The 20,841-nt window shown below is 34.1% G+C and overlaps 2 protein-coding genes across 8 annotated transcripts in view; one reads left to right on the forward strand and one right to left on the reverse strand.

The window, feature by feature from the left end:
- Positions 1–11,084, forward strand: part of LOC101252057 (uncharacterized) — a 16,062-nt gene extending 4,978 nt beyond the window's left edge. Inside the window, exons 4-7 of one of the 5 annotated variants that reach the window (XM_069292851.1) lie at positions 3,231–3,299; positions 7,598–7,770; positions 7,943–8,039; positions 10,840–11,084. In XM_069292851.1, coding sequence (XP_069148952.1) covers positions 3,231–3,299; positions 7,598–7,770; positions 7,943–8,039; positions 10,840–10,914 — 414 coding nt within the window. In that variant the 3' untranslated portion in view covers positions 10,915–11,084. Of the gene's footprint in view, positions 1–3,230; positions 3,300–7,597; positions 7,771–7,942; positions 8,040–8,619; positions 8,884–9,701; positions 10,053–10,839 lie in introns of those variants that run through there. The other 4 variants (XM_004251972.4, XM_026028777.2, XM_004251974.4 and 1 more) reach the window with 4 other exon arrangements.
- The window catches only part of LOC138340752 (uncharacterized), a 27,599-nt gene extending 14,435 nt beyond the window's left edge, over positions 1–13,164 (reverse strand). For 2 of the 3 annotated variants that reach the window (XR_011213526.1, XM_069292853.1), the window contains exons 1-2: positions 13,081–13,164; positions 12,404–12,481 (exon numbers count right to left, since the gene is read on the reverse strand). The gene's annotated coding sequence lies outside the window, so the exon portion shown is untranslated. Of the gene's footprint in view, positions 1–11,325; positions 11,539–12,403; positions 12,482–13,080 lie in introns of those variants that run through there. The other variant, XR_011213525.1, reaches the window with a different exon arrangement.
- Between the last annotated feature and the right edge of the window lie 7,677 nt (positions 13,165–20,841).

Raw genomic sequence — 20,841 nt, forward strand, 5'->3', positions numbered from 1 at the left:
GTGAGTAAAGTGATAAACAAACATCATATGGATTTCATTAAAGGGAGACAGGTTATTGATGCTTCACTTATAGCCAGTGAATGAGTAGATTCAAGTTTGAGAGGTATGGAACCTGGGGTAATGTGCAAACTTGATATTCAGAAAGCCTATGGCCATGTAGTTTTGAAATTCTTATAAGGTATCCTTAGACAGATGGGATTTGACAGTAATTGGTTGACCTAGATTGTGTGTTGTATTAAAACCGTAAGATTCTCTGTTCTTGTAAATTGAGAACCTGTGGATTTTTTACTCTCCATGTGAGAGGGGGTTGAGACAGGGTGATGCTCTATCTCATTTCCTGTTTATTCTGGCAATGAAAGGTTTTGATGGCATGATGATAGTTGCACTGCTAACAGATGGTTAAGGGATTTCAAATTAGTGGAAGAGGTGGGGAGGAAATGGATATTACCCATCTTCTTGATGCAAATGATGCTGTCATCTTTTGTGAACCGAAGGCTGAACAGATCTGTTATATTAGATTAATGTTGATAGTCTTTGAAGTTGTTGCTGGGTTGAGGGTTAACTGGAGTAAAAGCTGTCTATTCCCTGTCAAAGAAGTCCCTCATATTCAAGAACCTGCAAGCACACTAGGCTGCGTAGTGGAGAATTTGCCAACAATTTATCTTGGCATGCCATTAGGTAGGAAACATAAGACACTCGAGATCTGGAATGGTATACTAGGAAAAGCTGAGAAGAAGCTAGCATGGTGGAAAGCCCAATACTTATCACTTGAGGGAAACTTTACTTTGATCAACTCTATGCTAGATTCGTTTCTTATAAATGTGATGCCCTTGTTTCCTGATCATATATCATATATTATTATAGGTTAGGTGGGAAGCTTCAACCTTGAAAGTTGGATTACCATTATACCTCTACTCTTAATTTAAATGCCACAAATCAACTAATTAATTAAATATTAAATAATAATCATATCATATTATTATACTATTATACCACTATGTACTAATCATATTTATTATATTATATATCAACATAATGTATAGTTAAAGTTTATAAAGTTAAATGTTGGATTATAAAAATAACCTTATTAAGTTGAGTTACTAACTTACTATAATATCATTTAACTAGATATTACTTCAAAAAGGAAATTGTACAAAGATGTAAATGCACATTCTTATAAAAAAATAAATATATTCAGTTAGAAGAAGGTAGACGTTCACCTTTCCCTTCATTATTAAAAATAGGAATCTTAATTCTTAATAAAGGTAAATAATAACTTCTACGCATGAATGTGATCTATTTTTGTTCAATGTACTACACTTTTTCTTCTCTTCTCTTTAATTTTTGCTCATTTATCTTTTACCTTTATAGCCTTTTGATATTCTTTTTTATCACCTTATAATCTGCAAAAAAATTATATCATTTGATTATGCTTTACCGATATTGTTTCTTCTCCTAAAAATCGTTGGTTGATGTAGCTACTTATCTAGATTAGTGCACCTGATTTTGCCAAAATACGTATTAAATGATTTGAGGAAACTAGATTTGATTGGGAATTGAAGAGCAAACTAATTTGATCATATCACTAAATTGGAACTATATTTAGATCAAATCATTTAAATGGACTTAGCATTACTATTGCAAGTTTCTATCAGGAGGCCTTTGATCATATTCGATGAATATGTACAACCCAGAATTGATTGTTTACATAGTAAATGAGTATCTTCGGGAACTTGCAACCTTGTCCCTTGTTTATTTTCTTCCTTTTTTTTAACCTCCTTATTTACTTATACTAACTTTATCACTTTTTAACATGTGTTTGGAGTACCGTATCTTTTCTATTAGGTAATCTAGAATTCTTATGCATGAAGATAATCAATCCAATCACTATTAATAACTCTATTCTGATTTTTTGACAACATGCTCAATAGTGTTCTTATTTCTTCCTTCTCCGGGCTTTGATTATGGAAGAAGCTAGGAACCTAGAAGAAGATATAAACACTAACAAGTTACTTGGAATTTTTTTTAAAAAACTATTAACTAATACTCACTCGATCCATTCCATATTAATTTAATTTTTGAGTTGTCTCACACCCTTTAAGCAAAGTAGATTAAGACATAAATTCAACATGGTTTTCATTTTTACCCTTACTAATTATTCTCAAATTTATGTTAAAATAACTATATGTTAATTAAGCACTAATTTCAATATTAACTAATGAATGGTAAAATTAAGAAGATACTCTAAAAGTAGTCTTGAAAACTGAATAATTAAATTAATTTGAAAGTGAAAAATGCCTCAAAAATTAAATTAATATGAAATGGAGGGATTATAGTATAAATATTATCAACTGAAGTTGCTCGTCTTTTCAATCATATACACAAATAAAAATGATTATCAGCTAATATAATGATAAACATTATAGGCTGAAGTTACTTGTCTTTTCAATCGTATATACACAAGCAAAAATCTAACAGCATATATCAACCATATTGGACTACAAAAGATGCAAACATAATTTGAATTGCTCATCTTCACATTCAATTATGTGTAAGAAACAAGAAAAATGACAAGGTGAATAATGCACAGCATGGAAAGTAAAATGTCAATAGACGAAAATATTCTTAAAAATATTGTTGGACTTTTGTATCCTCCTAAAATTGAACATTCCTTAATTATAAATACACAAAAACAAATATCAAATATTTGTCTTAGAAGAGTTGTCTTGAAAGTTGAAATATCAAAATGATCATTATGATACGTGCATTTTAATATACATTCTAAAATTGAAGAATATTTCTGAATTCTAAAGTTATAATTGATCTTTTCCTTATCAAAGAAAAATATCAATTCTAAAGTAAATTTGCTTTATCAATAAAATTAAAATTCATGTAAACAACATAAATGCTGTAAAGTCAATAACTTAAATATGAATTATATAAAATTTATTTTTTGTGAAATGAAAGAGGCATAACAGTACTAAAGAGAAAAAACATATAGTAATGATGTTGGATAAAAATGTAACAACCTGCAAGAGGAGAAACTTTTAGTTCGAGAAGTTAAAGTTTTCTGTGTTGCTAATATTCCCATTTTACAACTCAAAACTTTTACTCCGTTGATTCCTTTTTATATGCCATCTTTCTTATAAATAGTTGGTCTATAATATTTGTTATTTCATAAAATCAATACATAAATTACAATATTCTTTCTATTTTACCCTTGTGAGCAGGACGACCCACATTGGGTCCAGGGGGTTCACCCGAACCTCCTCCGCAAAAAAATACACGATATGTATAAGGTAAATTTTCTGTGTTTCTGTTGATGTATATATTTTGAACCCTCAATAACAAATAAAAATAGATGGCTCAGTTGCAAGACCCCTGAATATTGGGTTGGACCGTCCCTAGTTCGAATCCTTGTGACAACATCTATTTATTTTCCTTTTTTAGTTTCAATTTATTTTTCTTATAATAACATCAATTATGTATTTCAAGATTTTTTTTGCTTTATTTTTATTTTAAAAATGTGCTAAAACTGTGGTTTTAAACCCAAAAAAATTCAAGGGTTCCATTTCGAAAGACTTATTTACACTTTACACTTTTATTTTTCGAACCCCTGAACAAAAATTCTGGGTCCGCCACTGCTTGTGAGTTAGTAGTCTAGAAAATGTATATTTGACCAAGATAGAAAAATCAAGTGAATAATTCATGTTTATTTGTCAAATTAATTAATCAAAATAAAATAATTCGAATTCATTGATTAAAATGTTGACTTCAAAAATAAATAAACAAGGGTAGAATATTCAACTAAATTAATTTCTTAATGCACTTAAATAAAAATGGTAACATATAAATAAGAACAAAGGAGTAAAATATAATGTATAAATTTTATAATTATAATATCTAGAGTACAAATGTGCAAATGCACGTTCTTAGAACTAGTTCATCCATAATTGTGACAAATTTTACAAGCTAAGGAGAAAATTTCTATGGCATGACTGCAAAGAAGGGGAGGGGTAATGTTTGGTGAAGTGGGTGGATTGAGAATCAGAAATATAAGACTATCAAACAACTGTCTTCTGATGAAGATATAATGCAGAGGAAAATGTCCTCATGAAGAACGTGATCATGGCATAGTATGGTGAGTTGAGCCCCTGATGCACAGAAAGTCACTGAACCTTTTGGAGTTGGGGTATTGAGAACTATCAGTAAAGGGCTTTGTGGCACTGGTAGAATCAAATTTCATAGTTAAGGTGGGCACAAAATTAAATTCTAGAAAGAAGGATGAAGTAACCAAACTCCTACTAGGAATCAAAGATTGATTCACAAACTAAATGTATCTGGCAGAAAAAATTTCTCCTTTTTCCAGATCTGTGTTTTTGTTGTTTTTTGTATTTGTTTTGTTTATGTTTTTTCTCATTCCCTTATCTGAAAAATAATATTTCTTTTTAATTAGAGGATTGGGAGGTTATCACTTTAATAATTGTCCCCACCCACCCTACCCCTCCCCTTTTTTTCAAATAGGAAATAAGAACTATATCAATAATCTCTTGTGTCGGGTCGGGTCGGCCCACATGGGCGACCCACGATCCTAAACTTACATCTCCCACTTCGCACATGGTGGACAAGACCCAAGCTAATACAATATCAACTAAAAACACAATTCATACAACAAATAGTTTGTGTGACCTGTGAGTATCAAGAGTTTGACTTTAAGGTTTTTCAAAAACATCGACTTTAAGGTTTTTCATTAAACAAGTCATAATATGGTGGTGAAACTCATCTCTTCATGTTTCTCGACGTAAGAGGTGATTGCTCGTGTGAGAGAGTCAATCTTGCTACTTGTTCGACACACTTTATTTCTAATCAAATATCACATTTATACAATATTTGAACATAAATTCAACTGTTTTATATATAGAAGAGAATATTGTAACAATCAATTCATTTTACAATACTGAAATATCATCATACTTTACGCAAACCTAGAGCCTTAACATGTTTTTCAAATAAGTCTCTAATGATTGCCTTCGTAAAAGGATCAACTATCATTTCACGTGTATGAATGTATTGCAAAGTTATTTCTTTATTTGCCACTATGTCTCTTACAAAGTTATACTTGATGTCGATGTGTTTGGTTTTGCTATGATACTTAGGATCCTTTGTATATGCGATAGCTGCTTGACTATCATAATATAGAATCATGGGACCCTTAGAACTCTTTGCAATACTCAAATGCGTAAAGAATCTCTTAACCAAACAACTTCTTGTATAGCATATGCACAAGCCACAAATTCAGATTCTATTGTTGAAAGAGCTGTGCAAGTTTGCTTCTTATTTTTCCATGAAATTGCACCTCCATTTAGTAAGAAAGCATAACTTAATATTGATTTTCTATCAACATTGATATAACCTCTTATGAATAAATCAGATCCATTGTAACACAGTGTATGATCTGCAGTTCCCTTCAGGTATTTGAATATTCTCTTTACTGTTTTCCAATGATCTCTTCGAGGATTGGATTGATACCTGCTAACTAGACTTATGACATAACAATTGTTTGGGCGAGTACACATCATAGCATACATCAAACTCTCGACTACACTAGAATAAGGAAGTCGAGACATGTCTTCCTTTTCATTTTCAGTCTTTGGACACATTTCAAGGCTTAAAGTTTCACCCCTTGCTACAGGAGTATCCATGGATTTGCAACTATTCATTTAAAAACGTTTCAATATTTTCTTTACATATGTTTCTTGGGATAAACTTAAAAATTTATTAAAAAGTTCTCTTTGGATCTTAATACCCAATATATATTCCGTTTTACCCATATCTTTCATATCAAATGATTTTGAAAGCCTTGACTTGATAGTTTTCACATGCTCGAAATTATTTCCAGCTAATAAAATATCATCTATGTAAAGAGAAAGAATTAAAAACTTTTCATTGGAATTTTTCACATAGATGCAATGGTCTTCATCGATCATGGTGAAATCAAATGACATCACCTCCTTAAGAAATATCATATACCACTGCATTGAAGATTGCTTTAGCCATGAATTGATCTTTTCAATTTACAAACTTTCTTTTCTTAACCTTTAACAACAAAACCAATTGGTTGTTCCATGTAAATTTCTTTGTTCAATTCTCCATTAAGAAAAGTTGTCTTCACATCCATTTGGTGTAATTCTAGATCTAAACATGCAACTATAGCTAAAAGTAATCGTATGGATGTAAACTTCACAACTGGTGAAAAAGTTTCCTCATAGTCTATTCCAAACTTCTTGAGTAAAACCTTGTGCAACCAATCGTGTTTTATGTCTTTCTATTGACCCATCCGATTTACGTTTAACTTTAAAAATCCATTTATTCCCAATAGCTTTACGTTCCTTAGGAAGGTCAACTAGATCCCAAACTTTGTTAGTTTTCATGGACTCTAATTCTTCTTACGTTGCTTTTAACCATTCTTCCTTTTTAGGTCTTGATAAGGCCTCAGTTACAGAATTAGGTTCATCCAATCCTGTGAGAGGTACCAGGAAAACATAATCCTCAATCTCATACGATCATTTAGGTGCATATTTTCTTGTACTCTTACGTATTTGAAGTTTAGACTCCTCTCTAGGATTTTGAGATTCATAATTTCCACTCGGACCAGAAATCATTTCTTGATCCGTTGAATTATCAAGTATGTTTGACAACATTTCCTGATCTTCTGTATTCAACATTTCGTACAGAGGCTCAACTTCACATATTTCACCCTTTTTGGTAAAATCATTTTCCAAAAATTTGACATCTCGTGATACAATTTCAGTAATACTTCCATCCTCCAGTTCATCGATGAACACATATCGTTTAGAACATTCAGAGTACCTTGTAAAGATAGATTTCTTTCCTTTTGGACTTAATTTACCAAACTCACCATAACGATCTTCAATATAAGCGCAGAACCCCACGGTCGTAGATCATTCAGGTTTGTTTTATGACCAGTCCAAAGTTTAAAAGGAGTGGAAGACACTGTCTTAAAAGGAACTTTGTTCAATATCTAAGCCGAAGTCAATAATGCATTTGTTGAGGTGTATAAGGAGTAGTTAACTGTCTGATAATACCTTTTTCAGTACATAATTCTTCAAATTGTTTTGACAAATATTCACGTTCTCGATCGATTCTTAAAGCTTTTATGCTTTTATCTAATTGATTTTCAACTTCATTCAAATATCTTTACAGCACTCAAGTGCTTCAGATTTATGTGAAATCAAATAGACATATCAAAACGCGTAAAATCATCAATAAATGTAATGAAATATGTAGCACAAGACCTTGACCTTACATTCATTGGACCACAAATATCATAATGAATTTATTGAAGTGGGAACTCAATTTTCTTGCCTTTTCAAATGGTTTACATGTAATTTTTCCAGCAAGACAATTTTCACAAGTTGGCATTTCAATTTTGGTGAAAGAACCTAAATGCCCTTTTTTTGCCAACATATTCATTCGAGCCTATGTGACCTAATCTAGCAATGCCATGTAATAACATCAACATCATTGTTACTTGAATAACATGTCTGAAATATCAACTCAACATTGCTTTGTCTAGGGAATCAGGGTTCAAGTTAGAAGTGTGTACATCGAAGGTCGAAGTCAACCTTCAAAAGGCCTTTATTTTTTTGCTTATAGAATAAGAATTACCAACAACTCAGATCGTCCTGTTCAACTTCTTAGAAGGCACTGGATCATCACTGATGCGAATGGAAAAACGGAAAATGTCTGGTGAGTTGCTAACTTTGCTGTTTTGGCATAGTTATGGTAGACAATATTGTTTATGTTAAATTTATGCATGTCCTATTTTTTTTACCTTATGTTGTCATCAGTCCATTAGGTGGCCATTTGATTTTTTGATTTTTAAATTTGGGCTAAACATTGTCATCATTTATTCTGTTAGGGGAATTGGTGTAATTGGTGAACAACCAGTGGTACTTCCCAACACTACTTTTGAATACTCATCTGCATGCCCATTAGGAACTCCAAGTGGAAGAATGGTAAGAAACTAATTTGTTTTCCCTGATCTTTCCTTCATGAAATGCTACTTCTTCCTCATTTTCGTTTTTATGTGGCATTTTAATGTTGAGATCAATATGTAATTGCACCCACTCACAAAGATATCATTGTGATGTGACTGTATGACTCTGGGCTCTAATTTCTTAGAGGGCGTTTTACCCCCTAAAATTCAAGGAAAATAAAGTAATGAAGGATAACAGTTTTCAAAGGTTTAGATTATGCCCTCAAGTGTAGCTGTACGATTCTTACAACTTATTATAGAGTCGTATATCTAATAATACAAATGGAACAAATTGGAACTATTTTAGTTGAACTCAGGTAAGCACTTGTGCATGCTTTATCTATTCCACACACACACTTGAAGTAACCCATTAATAGTAGTAGAACACTGTGTTATCTCCCCTGGTATTAGTTACTACCATTTGATCACTTACACTGCCACAAACATCTGAATGTAATCTCCAGCTGAAATGAAATTTTACTATCAAGGTTGCATTGTACATACAGAATATTGAAGACATGACTAAAAACCTGATACTTGACATGTACTCCCTTTTATAGGTCTTCAAGAGGAATAAGAAAGTCATAATTTGCTTATCCTACGACAAATGCACGCACCCGCGCACACACTCTTCTCTTCATTCTCTTCAACTCTAGAGGAGGATTTAACAGTGAGAAAACAATAAGAATATGAATTTAGTACATTCTATCTTATCAAATTAGGACCTGCTATGCATTTTGTAGAATAATTGCTAACTGCTGAATTTTCAAACTATTTTCTTCACAAATAGTTGATTGTCATATTAGCTTTACATAGCTTACCTACACTAATTTTCATGTTTGCTTTTTCTGAATTAAGTTTTATTTGATACGCTTGTTCAAATTGAAGATCATATTTGGACTAGGGAAGAGAAAAAATTCAATTGCATAGTTATCAGGATTTAATTTGGAATGAGAGATGTTAAAGTGAAGGGTTTTCTGAGGTGCCAAGTAGTTAAAAACTAGTAGAATCTACTCAATTTTGTCCTTTGATTTCTAATAGACTGATACTCCTAATATTTCGGAGGGTATACTATTAGATCCTTGTTATTTTCTGGCAAATAAAAAATGAATTTCCTGGTTGGGCTTTGATGGCGACAAAACTTGCAAGGTCTCTGTGTCTTCATTTTTTCCTTCATGTGCAGTCAATACGTGTCAATCGTTCTGTTTCAGGAATAATTCTTACCTTCTAGGCTATGTTGCCCAGACCCACCCAATAGGATTGCGGATCTAGAGGTCGGACTAACTTTTAGGATTCGGGGCTAGATAAGGCCAATAAATGTATATTATGACATATAGTATATATTTTGATAAATTGTAGTTATTGAACTAATGTTGGTACATTTAGTTCTTTATAAATGCCTAATATTGTATTCATTAGACATCTCATTCGTTTAATAGCTGAACATTCTCATACTTTATATAACTACATAACATATATATGTAACTACATAACTATATAACATATATATGTAAGCCTACAAAACCCAATCAATTTGTATTTCTCAAAGCACCCAAGATGTGGTGTTCCTTCCTTCATTTCTTTGTTTCTTGCATTTCTAAAATGCATTATGTGTGAATTATGATTGTCTGTTACTATACAGGAGGGTGACTTCGAGATGAAGCATATTGACAAAGTAGGCTCACGGACATTCAATGTTTCCATCGCTCCTTTCTCTCTCTCCAAAGTTGTAGATGGCAGTGATACCTTTTCCGATGGGAGCTGAGAATATTTTGAAGCATGCATTTGTACATTTTTATATAAAATTTTAGGCTAAGGTTGTGTTTTAGTTGCTGGCAGATAATAAACTCATTGGGTGCATTCGATAAATGTTATCGCTTGATGTAATATATTCCTTCGATAAACCGTATGAAACATAGGGATCTCATGCATTCTTTTACATCGAACATATCTATCTGTGAATTCTAATTGTATATAATATCATATTCAACTCTCTCCTTTTCACACTTAAATTATCGTATTTCTCGATGTTCATATCTTATACTTAGGAATTGCAATGATGTGTGTGTGTGTAAGGGATTGTATGGGTGGTCACTTCACAACTCACTTGTGTAAGGGATTGTACGGGCGGTCGCTTCACAATTTACTCAAGTGAACCTTAGAATCACCTTTGGTAGGAGGATCTCATGTCTATGTGCTTGATGTGTTGTAAGTGTATGTACCTCATTATACATGGCCTTAAGGATCATTTAAGTGTGCCTAGAGATGGTGTATGGGCGGACTATCTTTGTCTTACTTAAGTGAGTCTTAGGATAGCCCTTAGTGAGGGTATTTATATGCTAGAAGGTGTTCGAAGTGAAGTTGAGAAACTTCACTATAACAGTGAAGAAGTTCACTGTACGGCCTTAAGGATCATTTAAGTGTGCCTAGAGAGGGTGTATGGGTGGTCTCTCTTTGTCTTACTTAAGTGAGTTTTAGGTTAGCCCTTAGTGACGGGATTTATATGCTAGAAGGTGTTCAAAGCGAAGTTGAGAAACTTCATTGTAACAGTGAAGAAGTTCACTGTGATATTTTCCTAAAAATGTGATTAATTGTTTAAATAATTTCTTATGTGTTTCTAAGTTGTTAAATGTTCTTCTTATGATTATAGTATGTTGTTTTAATAAAAATTCATTTAAAGCATGTTATTTAGTAAATGTCCCTTTTTCATTGTTCTTGCATGACTTCCATACTTAGTGCATCTAATTTGTTAATCCTTTTGTTTCCCTTTTTGACTAAAGTGTAGGGAATTGGAAGTTTTGATGTGCCGTGGAGGATGGATAGGTTTCCAAGGGTTGAAGATGAAGTATTGGTGAGTCCTCATCGATTCGAGGACAATATCCACATGTGTTCCCTTATGTCTTAGTCTTTATTTTATGTCTTATATGGGCTTAGTCCCAAGTATTATATACTCCAAAGTTTAGATGGTTCAAGGAGATGTTGTAAAGGTTTAATGTTTTTAAATGAAAGTCTTCCATTTGTGTAATGATTATGGGAAGAGTTCTTCGTGTATGAAGAAAGTTTTAAATTCTTGCTGTCATGACCCAAATCGGGCCGCGACTGGCACCCACACTTACCCTCCTATGTGAGCGAACCAACCAATCTAAACCTTAACATTTTAATATAATATCATCAGAAAGTAATGCGGAAGACTTAAACTCATTAATAAAAACCAATTCAATAACTTCTAAAAACTCAACAACTATTATTATTCCCAAAATCTGGAAGTCATCATCACAAGAACATCTATCTCAAATTACTAAATCTAAGAGTATCTAAGAAGCTAAAATAAATGAAAAGCTAGTCCATGCCGGAACTTCAAGGCATCAAGACACGAAGAAGAAGACCCATTCCAAGCTAGAAGCATTAGCTCACCCTGAAATCCGGTGTAATGAAGACTGGCTAGAGTTGCGGTTGAGTTGAAGATGATGGTACGTTTGCTACACTCCACAATGAACAAGAAAACATACAAGTAGGGGTCAGTACAAAACACAAGTACTGAGTAGGTATCATCGGCCAACTCAAAATAGAAAATCGTATATATATCAGATAACATCATAAAATCAACTAATATCCTTAGCATGCAGCATTTACAATTACCATAACCCTTGGTAACAACACCAAGCACATCAATGAGGACTCACGCCTCCTCATCATACTCATTTGGGAATTAGGTTCATTAGATTGAGTATATTAACATCTTTCAAGATCCATTATCTTTATTCCTCTCGTGTCGGTACGTGACACTCCGCTCCTCATATACTATCCTGGTGTCGGAACGTGACACTCCGATCCTCATTCTATCCTGGTGTCGGAACGTGACACCCGATCCATATTCTATCCTGGTACCGGAACGTGGCACCCGATCCATAATATACTATCCTGGTATCGGAACGTGGCACCCGATCCATATACTATCCTGGTGTCGGAACGTGACACTCCGATCCTCATATACTATCCTGGTACCGGAACGTGGCACCCGATCCATATACTATCCTGGTGTCAGAACGTGACACTCCGATCCTCATATACTATCCTGGTACCGGAACGTGGCACCCGATCCCCTAATCTCACTACTTTCGTTCATCAAGCCTTCTTTTACACTAAGGCATCATCATTAACAAAGTAGATTAGGGTTTCTCAAGATTTAGGATTCAATAGCTTCATCATGCTTATTTTATCACAATTACATAATCACATTCATGCAAGCATACAATTAAGCATATAGAAGGGTTTACAATACTACCCATACATATCATTCGCTATTAAGAATTTACTACGAATAGTATAAAAACCATAACCTACCTCCACCGAAGAACCGAAGTCAAGCAAGCTACTTCTCCAATACTTTTTCTTTCATCAATGCCTCCGAACCTTTCCAGTCTATGCAACATGCATAATTTATAAGTTAACGCTTCTATAGGCACTTCATTACTCTATTAAGTATAATCTAAACCCAATAGTCATCAAATACAAATCTATATTCAAGTTTCTTATCTTGAGTTCAATTAATATGTCAAGCCTCCTATTTCCTATATTTAAGCCTAAGGTTAAGTCATTAATTTTCTGAATAACATAACTTTAATGGTATTCAAATAATATACTACACTCAATATTTAATTACCTATCTTAATATATCAAGATTGAATCATAATAAAATAACTATACAAAGAAGAACAAAAGTAATTAAAACCTAAATAACTTGTCACAAAGTGGTACTAATTTAAATTATTCTTATTGTATTACCTTACGGTAACATTGTCAATATTACCTATTAATAGACATAAACAAACTTTGACACCTATATAAAATAATAATAATAATAATATGACTGCAGAAAAAGAGTGCAAATTGAATTTGCACTTCTGATTCCCATTCCCTCAACTTTGCAATACAATATGATTAATAATAATAATAAAATAATGATAATATGACATATATGCATATAAACAATTGCAGCGATTGAGGCAATCAATGCTTACATGCTGTTCGCCGTTCTTCTTTTCGATTGTTTTTCTTCTCCCGCTGTGCGCCTACTTTCTTTTGCTTTCTTCTAATGATTTTTCTAGTACCCTAATTATTATATTTGCTTGATATAAAAATAGTAAAAGTGCTCCACTATTAGTTTTAATATTATTTTCTCTAACCACTAACTAAATAAATTATTAAAACTACCCCACTAATTTCATAATTATAATTATGAAATAGTTTAAAATACCCATTTAGAATCTAACGAAAAATATTTTATGAAACACAAGGCTTTAACTCTCAAAACGACCAAAAGGGTCGTTACAATAGATACCAATTTACCCATCGTTCGTCCTCGAACAATCCAAAGGAAGGCAATGCAAGAAAGGGTAGTTGTCTCAGAAGTTCATTCAAAATAGTACTACCCTTGGTCTTATACCAAAAGTGTTAAACCAGTCAATTGAAGATCTACACCTCCTCACAACAATACCTTAAATGGGTCTATCTCACTACTCGAGGAATAATTATTGATGTACTAAACTCAACTAACAACAAAACTATTTCTAATAATGGATTTTTCAACTGATCTATTCTCCAACTAGAGCTTGACACAACCATCTGAACAAATATTATCTTACATAACCACGATAAAATTTTAAAGCAAAAGTGGCTACAACTAGAAGTGGATTTTAACCAACTACCACACACTCATAATGCACAAACCATCACAGATCCTATCAGGATTTTCTTTTCACAACCCAATCTCATCACAAACTTAAGTGATGAAAATATTAGCTTTAGACATCGATTACTCATCAAGGGAGAGTCAACATATCTAACCCAGGGAAGAATAATATCAAGTAAACACCAACAAGGGATACACTTCAAAATGAAGAACCTCGAACATTACTATTAGGCAATTGTAACTCTTCATAGCAGCTCTTATACAGATTCTCATAAGCAAGTTTGTGCGTATAGAACTACTGATATACTTTAGCTATTCCAAACAACACCAATTATATCATAACTAAAATATCAAGTTTGACCAAGGATCCTACCCTATCAAGAGGACACAAGAGGATCTTTACATCCGATTCACCACTAAAAATCAACCCATAGATGTGAAAACACGTGTGGACGTAAAAAAATGAATCATACTCTAAATCACACCCGAAATGAAGTAGTTGTTCATGTAAGAGTGTATATAACCAAGGTCGAATAACTTCAGATATATTTTTATTTCAATAGTTTCCATATCAAACGTCTTCATTCATCTGACTCTATCTCTTTGATTTTCTAGCTATCCACAATCACCAATTTAGTCCCTATTATAATTGCACACATACTTACTTTATCGAACCCTACATCCACTGAAGTCGACACTTTTAGTACTAACAAAACATCATAACCACATCGATCATCTACCTTACTCCCAAACCACCATCCTTATCTTCTATTTAAGCATATCATGACAATTACGAGTTCCAAACAAGGCTACTAACATTATTTAAAATTCGATAGTACCTTTTCATCATGATAAACTATTAAATCAAACCATAAGTCAACCTCACACCACTTCCACATATCATGCTTTAGCTACCATTCTAAACCATCACATACCTCATGCCAACACTTAGGAAGTTTCTTGGTCATTCAAATTATTATGTATCCTATTAGCTCATAACCTCTATTCACCATTAAATATCTATTTAACGCATCATAATATTCTATGTAATCCCATCAGTAGAGTAGTATTATTCCAACTCTAAATTCTTAATAACCATGTAGAATTATATTACACCTTATGCATCATTCTTAAGTCATCTATACAAATTTGAGCAATCTAACCCCATGTAAAATACTAAATTCTTCATGCCTCATTGTTTGCAATCCAAATCAAAACTCAATCTTTATAAAAGTCGATGATAAATTCTAGTAAGTCTATATCGAACTACTTCACATCTCACATTCATATCTAAACTCATGGCAAAAATCAATACAACCATCAACTACAACCCATGGGTTTATACGAGAGGTCTTATTCCTTCACTTTTCTCAAATTCTTCTCATGGTACAAAATTTTATTCGACCTTTCAATATATCAATATTCTTGTTTCTTTAGATCACTCATCGATCTCGTCCTTTTACCAACAACCCATGACATTTTACTTCACATTCTAAATCAAAACTTAGAAGAAAACTCTTCTTAGATCCTTTAATAATCAAAAGTAATAAACTTTATGATCCAAAACATGCATAAGTTCTTTCACATGCTTAATATCGATGCAATCAATCATTTATTACCTTACAAATTCATACCTTGAAAAAAAATCACCAAGAATGCAGACTTATAATGAAAAGTTTGAATTTTAAGTCCAATTGTGTAACCCAATTTATATGCACTTTCTTGCTAAATCTTCAATTTACTTCACCCAAGTATATCCACTAGGACTTTCTTTCCCTATAAGTCTGTCATGCTAGTATCAATCTACCTTTTGAAGCTTAAGATAAAACCAGCAGTCCTCACTCAAAACCCTCAAGATACATTGCACAGTTTAAGTTGTGTTAATTTTGTACCAAAGATCCACCACTAAAGATTTTCTTTAAAATAATGCTCAACCACTAAAATTTTCCTTCAAAATAATGCTCAATCTAAGTTCGTGTAGTAATAAACTAGTTGGCTTCTCAAATGTAAATGCAACACTAAATCTTATTATTTGACCATGTCGTACAACTTGTAACTCCTTTAGTAATTAGTATTCATACTTGACAATCGACGTACCTGTTTCTACATAACCCTAGTTCTGCCACACCGTGAAAGTCCATTAAATACCTTACTAGAACACATCATACCTGTCCATAATATCGTACCCAAATAGCCCACATATTTCTACCCATTGAATAATCACGAAACATTATCGAACATGTTCTCTCTCTGGACCAAACAATTTATTTTACTTCTTAGATCAATTCAATAACAAAAATGACACACTTCCTAACTCTAACCAAGTAAGGATCGATGACTTTCTCTAATATACCCTCACTCTATGAAGTCATAGTAGTGTCTTTATTAATCGACACTCTACATGAGACTACCACCATATTTTGCGATCGAGAAAATATATCTATTTCTAAGGACATATTTTTTTTCTTTTGGTTGTTGCTATTTCAACTTCAAATACTCTAGTAGTACCCATATTTTAAATAGAGTGAAGAAGTTCAGATACCAATTTGTATCACCTAGATACCAATTGGATCCAAGTAATAGCACGAAAGAAAGAAAGAATGGAATTTTCCTAAAGTCTTGTAGACTCTCAAAGAAAAGTAAGGGCGTCCCCTTACCGTTCCTCAAGACTCGACTAGACTCGTTCTTGTGTGATGAGACCAACGAACCTAAGGCTCTGATACCAAGTTTGTCATGACCCAAATCGGGCCGCGACTGGCACCCACACTTACCCTCCTATGTGAGCGAACTAACCAATCTAAACCTTAACATTTCAATATAATATCAGCAGAAAGTAATGCGGAAGACTTAAACTCATTAATAAAAACCAATTCAATAACTTCTAAAAACTCAACAACTATTATTATTCTCAAAATCTGGAAGTCATCATCACAAGAACATCTATCTCAAATTACTAAATCTAAGAGTATCTAAGAAGCTAAAATAAATGAAAAGCTAGTCCATGCCGGAACTTCAAAGCATCAAGACACGAAGAAGAAGACCCAGTCCAAGCTAGAAGCATTAGCTCACCCTGAAATCCGGTGTAATGAAGACTGGCTAGAGTTGCGGTTGAGTTGAAGATGACGGTACGTTTGCTGCACTCCACAATGAACAAAGAAAACATACAAGTAGGGGTCAGTACAAAACACAAGTACTGAGTAGGTATCATCGGCCAACTCAAAATAGAAAATAGTATATATATATCAGATAACATCATAAAATCAACTAATATCCTTAGCATGCACCATTTACAATTACCATAACCCTTGGTTACAACACCAAGCACATCAATGAGGACTCACGCCTCCTCATCATACTCATTTTGGAATTAGGTTCATTAGATTGAGTATATTAACATCTTTCAAGATCCACTATCTTTATTCCTCTCGTGTCGGTACGTGACACTCCGCTCCTCATATACTATCCTGGTGTCGGAACGTGACACTCCGATCCTCATTCTATCCTGGTGTCGGAACGTGACACCCGATCCATATTCTATCCTGGTACCGGAACGTGGCACCCGATCCATAATATACTATCCTGGTACCGGAACGTGGCACCCGATCCATATACTATCCTGGTGTCGGAACGTGACACTCCGATCCTCATATACTATCCTGGTACCGGAACGTGGCACCCGATCCATATACTATCCTGGTGTCAGAACGTGACACTCCGATCCTCATATGCTATCCTGGTACCGGAACGTGGCACCCGATCCCCTAATCTCACTACTTTCGTTCATCAAGCCTTCTTTTACGCTAAGGCATCATCATTAACAAAGTAGATTAGGGTTTCTCAAGATTTAGGATTCAATACTTCATCATGCTTATTTTATCACAATTACATAATCACATTCATGCAAGCATACAATTAAGCATATAGAAGGGTTTACAATACTACCCATACATATCATTCGCTATTAAGAGTTTACTACGAATAGTATAAAACCATAACCTACGTCCACCGAAGAACCGAAGTCAAGCAAGCTACTTCTCCAATACTTTTTCTTTCATCAATGCCTCCGAACCTTTCCAATCTATGCAACATGCATAATTTATAAGTTAACGCTTCTATAGGCACTTCATTACTCTATTAAGTATAATCTAAACCCAATAGTCATCAAATACAAATCTATATTCAAGTTTCTTATCTTGAGTTCAATTAATATGTCAAGCCTCCTATTTCCTATATTTAAGCCTAAGGTTAAGTCATTAATTTTCTGAATAACATAACTTTAATGGTATTCAAATAATATACTACACTCAATATTTAATTACCTATCTTAATATATCAAGATTGAATCATAATAAAATAACTATACAAAGAAGAACAAAAGTAATTAAAACCTAAATAACTTGTCATGAAGTGGTACTAATTTAAATTATTCTTATTGTATTACCGTACGGTAACATTGTCAATATTACCTATTAATAGACATAAACAAACTTTGACACCTAAATAAAATAATAATAATAATAATATGACCGCAGAAAAAGAGTGCAAATTGAATTTGCACTTCTGGTTACCATTCCCTCAACTTTGCAATACAATATGATTAATAATAATAATAAAATAATGATAATATGACATATATGCATATAAACAATTATAGCGATTGAGGCAATCAATGCTTACATGCTGTTCGTCGTTCTTCTTTTCGATTGTTTTTCTTCTCCCGTTGTGAGCCTACTTTTTTTTGCTTTCTTCTACTGATTTTTCTAGTACCCTAATTATTATATTTGCTTGATATAAAAATAGTAAAAGTGCTCCACTATTTGTAACGACCCGTTTAGTCGTTTTGAGCAACAGACTTCAATTCTGGAAAAACTGGCAGAAGCGACGGACCCCACGACGGACCGTCAAGGGCACGAAAGACCGTCGCAGGGTCTCGTTTCAAAACACTTAGAAAATCTGAAATTGGGTACTAAAAATCGACTCTCTGAACTTTGTGACGGAATGGCAGGACGGACCGTCACAGGTGTGACGGACTGTCACAGACCCTTGGTGGAAATATTGGGTCTCTGAACTCTGCGACGACCTGCAGGACGGACCGTCGCAGGCACGACGGCCCATCACAGGTTGCGCAAATCCCAGGCAGAATCGGATTTCTGGTTAAGTTTTAAGGGACGTTCTTGACTGTTCTTGCCTTAATTATAAAGTTCGTGGGTTTATATTAATAACTCAAATTCTTGGGGGTTAAAAGAGGTAACCCTAAGTTAATTAGTGGGGTATTATTGCCATCTTTTATTCTTAATTATATACTAATTAGGTTAAAAGAAAGAGGGTTTGAATAAGAAAATAGAAAGAACAAGAAGGGAGAGAGAGAAACGATCGAGAAGAGGAGGAAAACACCAAGCTTTGAGGATTAACTTGCTTGATTTCAATTCTTCGGTGGAGGTAGGTTATGGTTTTCATGCTTGCATAGTAAACTCTTAATAGAGAATGATATGTATTGGTAGTATTGTAAACCCTACTATATGCTTAATTGTATGTTTGCATGAATATGATTGTGTGATTGTGATAAGATGAGCATGATGAAAATATTGAATCCCAAATCTTGAAAGGAAACTTTAATATACATTATTAATAATGATGCCTTGGTATAGAAGAAGGCTTGATGAATAATAGTAATGGGATTGATGATGCCTTGGTATAGAGAAGGCCTGATGATTTACAGAATGATATTAGTGGATCGGGTGTCACGAACCGACACGTAGAATTAGGGGATCAGGTGTCACGAACCGACACGTAGAATTAGGGGATCGGGTGTCACGAACCGACACGTAGAATTAGGGGATCGGGTGTCACGAACCGACACGTAGAATTAGGGGATCGGGTGTCACGAACCGACACGTAGAATTAGGGGATCGGGTGTCACGAACCGACACGTAGAATTAGGGGATCGGGTGTCACGAACCGACACGTAGATATAGGGGATCGGAGTGTCACGTACCGACACAAGAGGAATAATGAATATGAGGGATCGGAGTGTCACGTACCGACACAAGAGAAATAATGAATATGAGGGATCGGAGTGTCACGTACCGACACAACAGAATTAAAGATAATGAATCTTGAAAGATGATAATATACTCAATCTAATGAACATAATTCCCAAATGAGTATGGTGTTGAGGCTTGAGCCCTCATGGATGAACTTGATGGTACTTATTGATGATTATAATACTTGTTGTGGCTACATGTTGAGTTTTATAGTTGATTTACGATAATATTGTTATATACTGTCCCTTATTTTGAGTTGGCCGATGATATCTACTCAGTACCCGTGTTTTGTACTGACCCCTACTTTTATGTTTTCTTCTTGTTTATTTGTGGAGTGCAGCAAACGTGCCATCGTCTTCAACTCAACAGTAATTCAAGCCAGTCTTACTACATCAGAAACTCAGGGTGAGCTAATGCTTCTAGCTTAGACTGGATCTCCTTCTTCAAGTCTGGATGCCTTGAACTTCCGGCATGGACTAGCTTCTTATGTATTTTTAGCTTTTAGAATACTCTTAGTTTAGTCATTTGATCGTAGATGTTCTTGTGATGATGACTTCCAAATTTTGGGGATGATAATAATAGTTTTGAATTGTTTTTATTAATGAGTTTAAGTCTTCCGCATTACTTTATGTTGATATTACCTTGAAATGTTAAGGTTTAGATTGGTTGGTTCGCTCACATAGGAGGGTAAGTGTGGGTGCCAGTCGCGGCCCGGATTTGGGTCGTGACAAACTTGGTATCAGAGCATTAGGTTCGTTGGTCTCATCACACAAGAACAGGTCTAGAAGAGTCTTAAGGAACGGTAGGGGACGCCTTTGCTTTTCCTTGAGAGGCTATAAGACTTTAGGAAAAATTTCCCTCTTTCATTTTTTCTTTCGTGCTACTACTTGAGTCCAATTGGTATCTAGGCGATACGAATTGGTATCTGACCATCTTCACTCTCTTTCGCAGATGGTTAGAACTAGAGCAACGACTACGCCAACACCAACATCGGCCAGACAAGAAACAACTGAGCCAGCCACTGGGGCTGTGGCTCGAGGTACAAC

The sequence above is a fragment of the Solanum lycopersicum genome, chromosome 12 (genome assembly GCF_036512215.1).
Source record: "Solanum lycopersicum chromosome 12, SLM_r2.1".
Taxonomy (NCBI): domain Eukaryota; kingdom Viridiplantae; phylum Streptophyta; class Magnoliopsida; order Solanales; family Solanaceae; genus Solanum; species Solanum lycopersicum.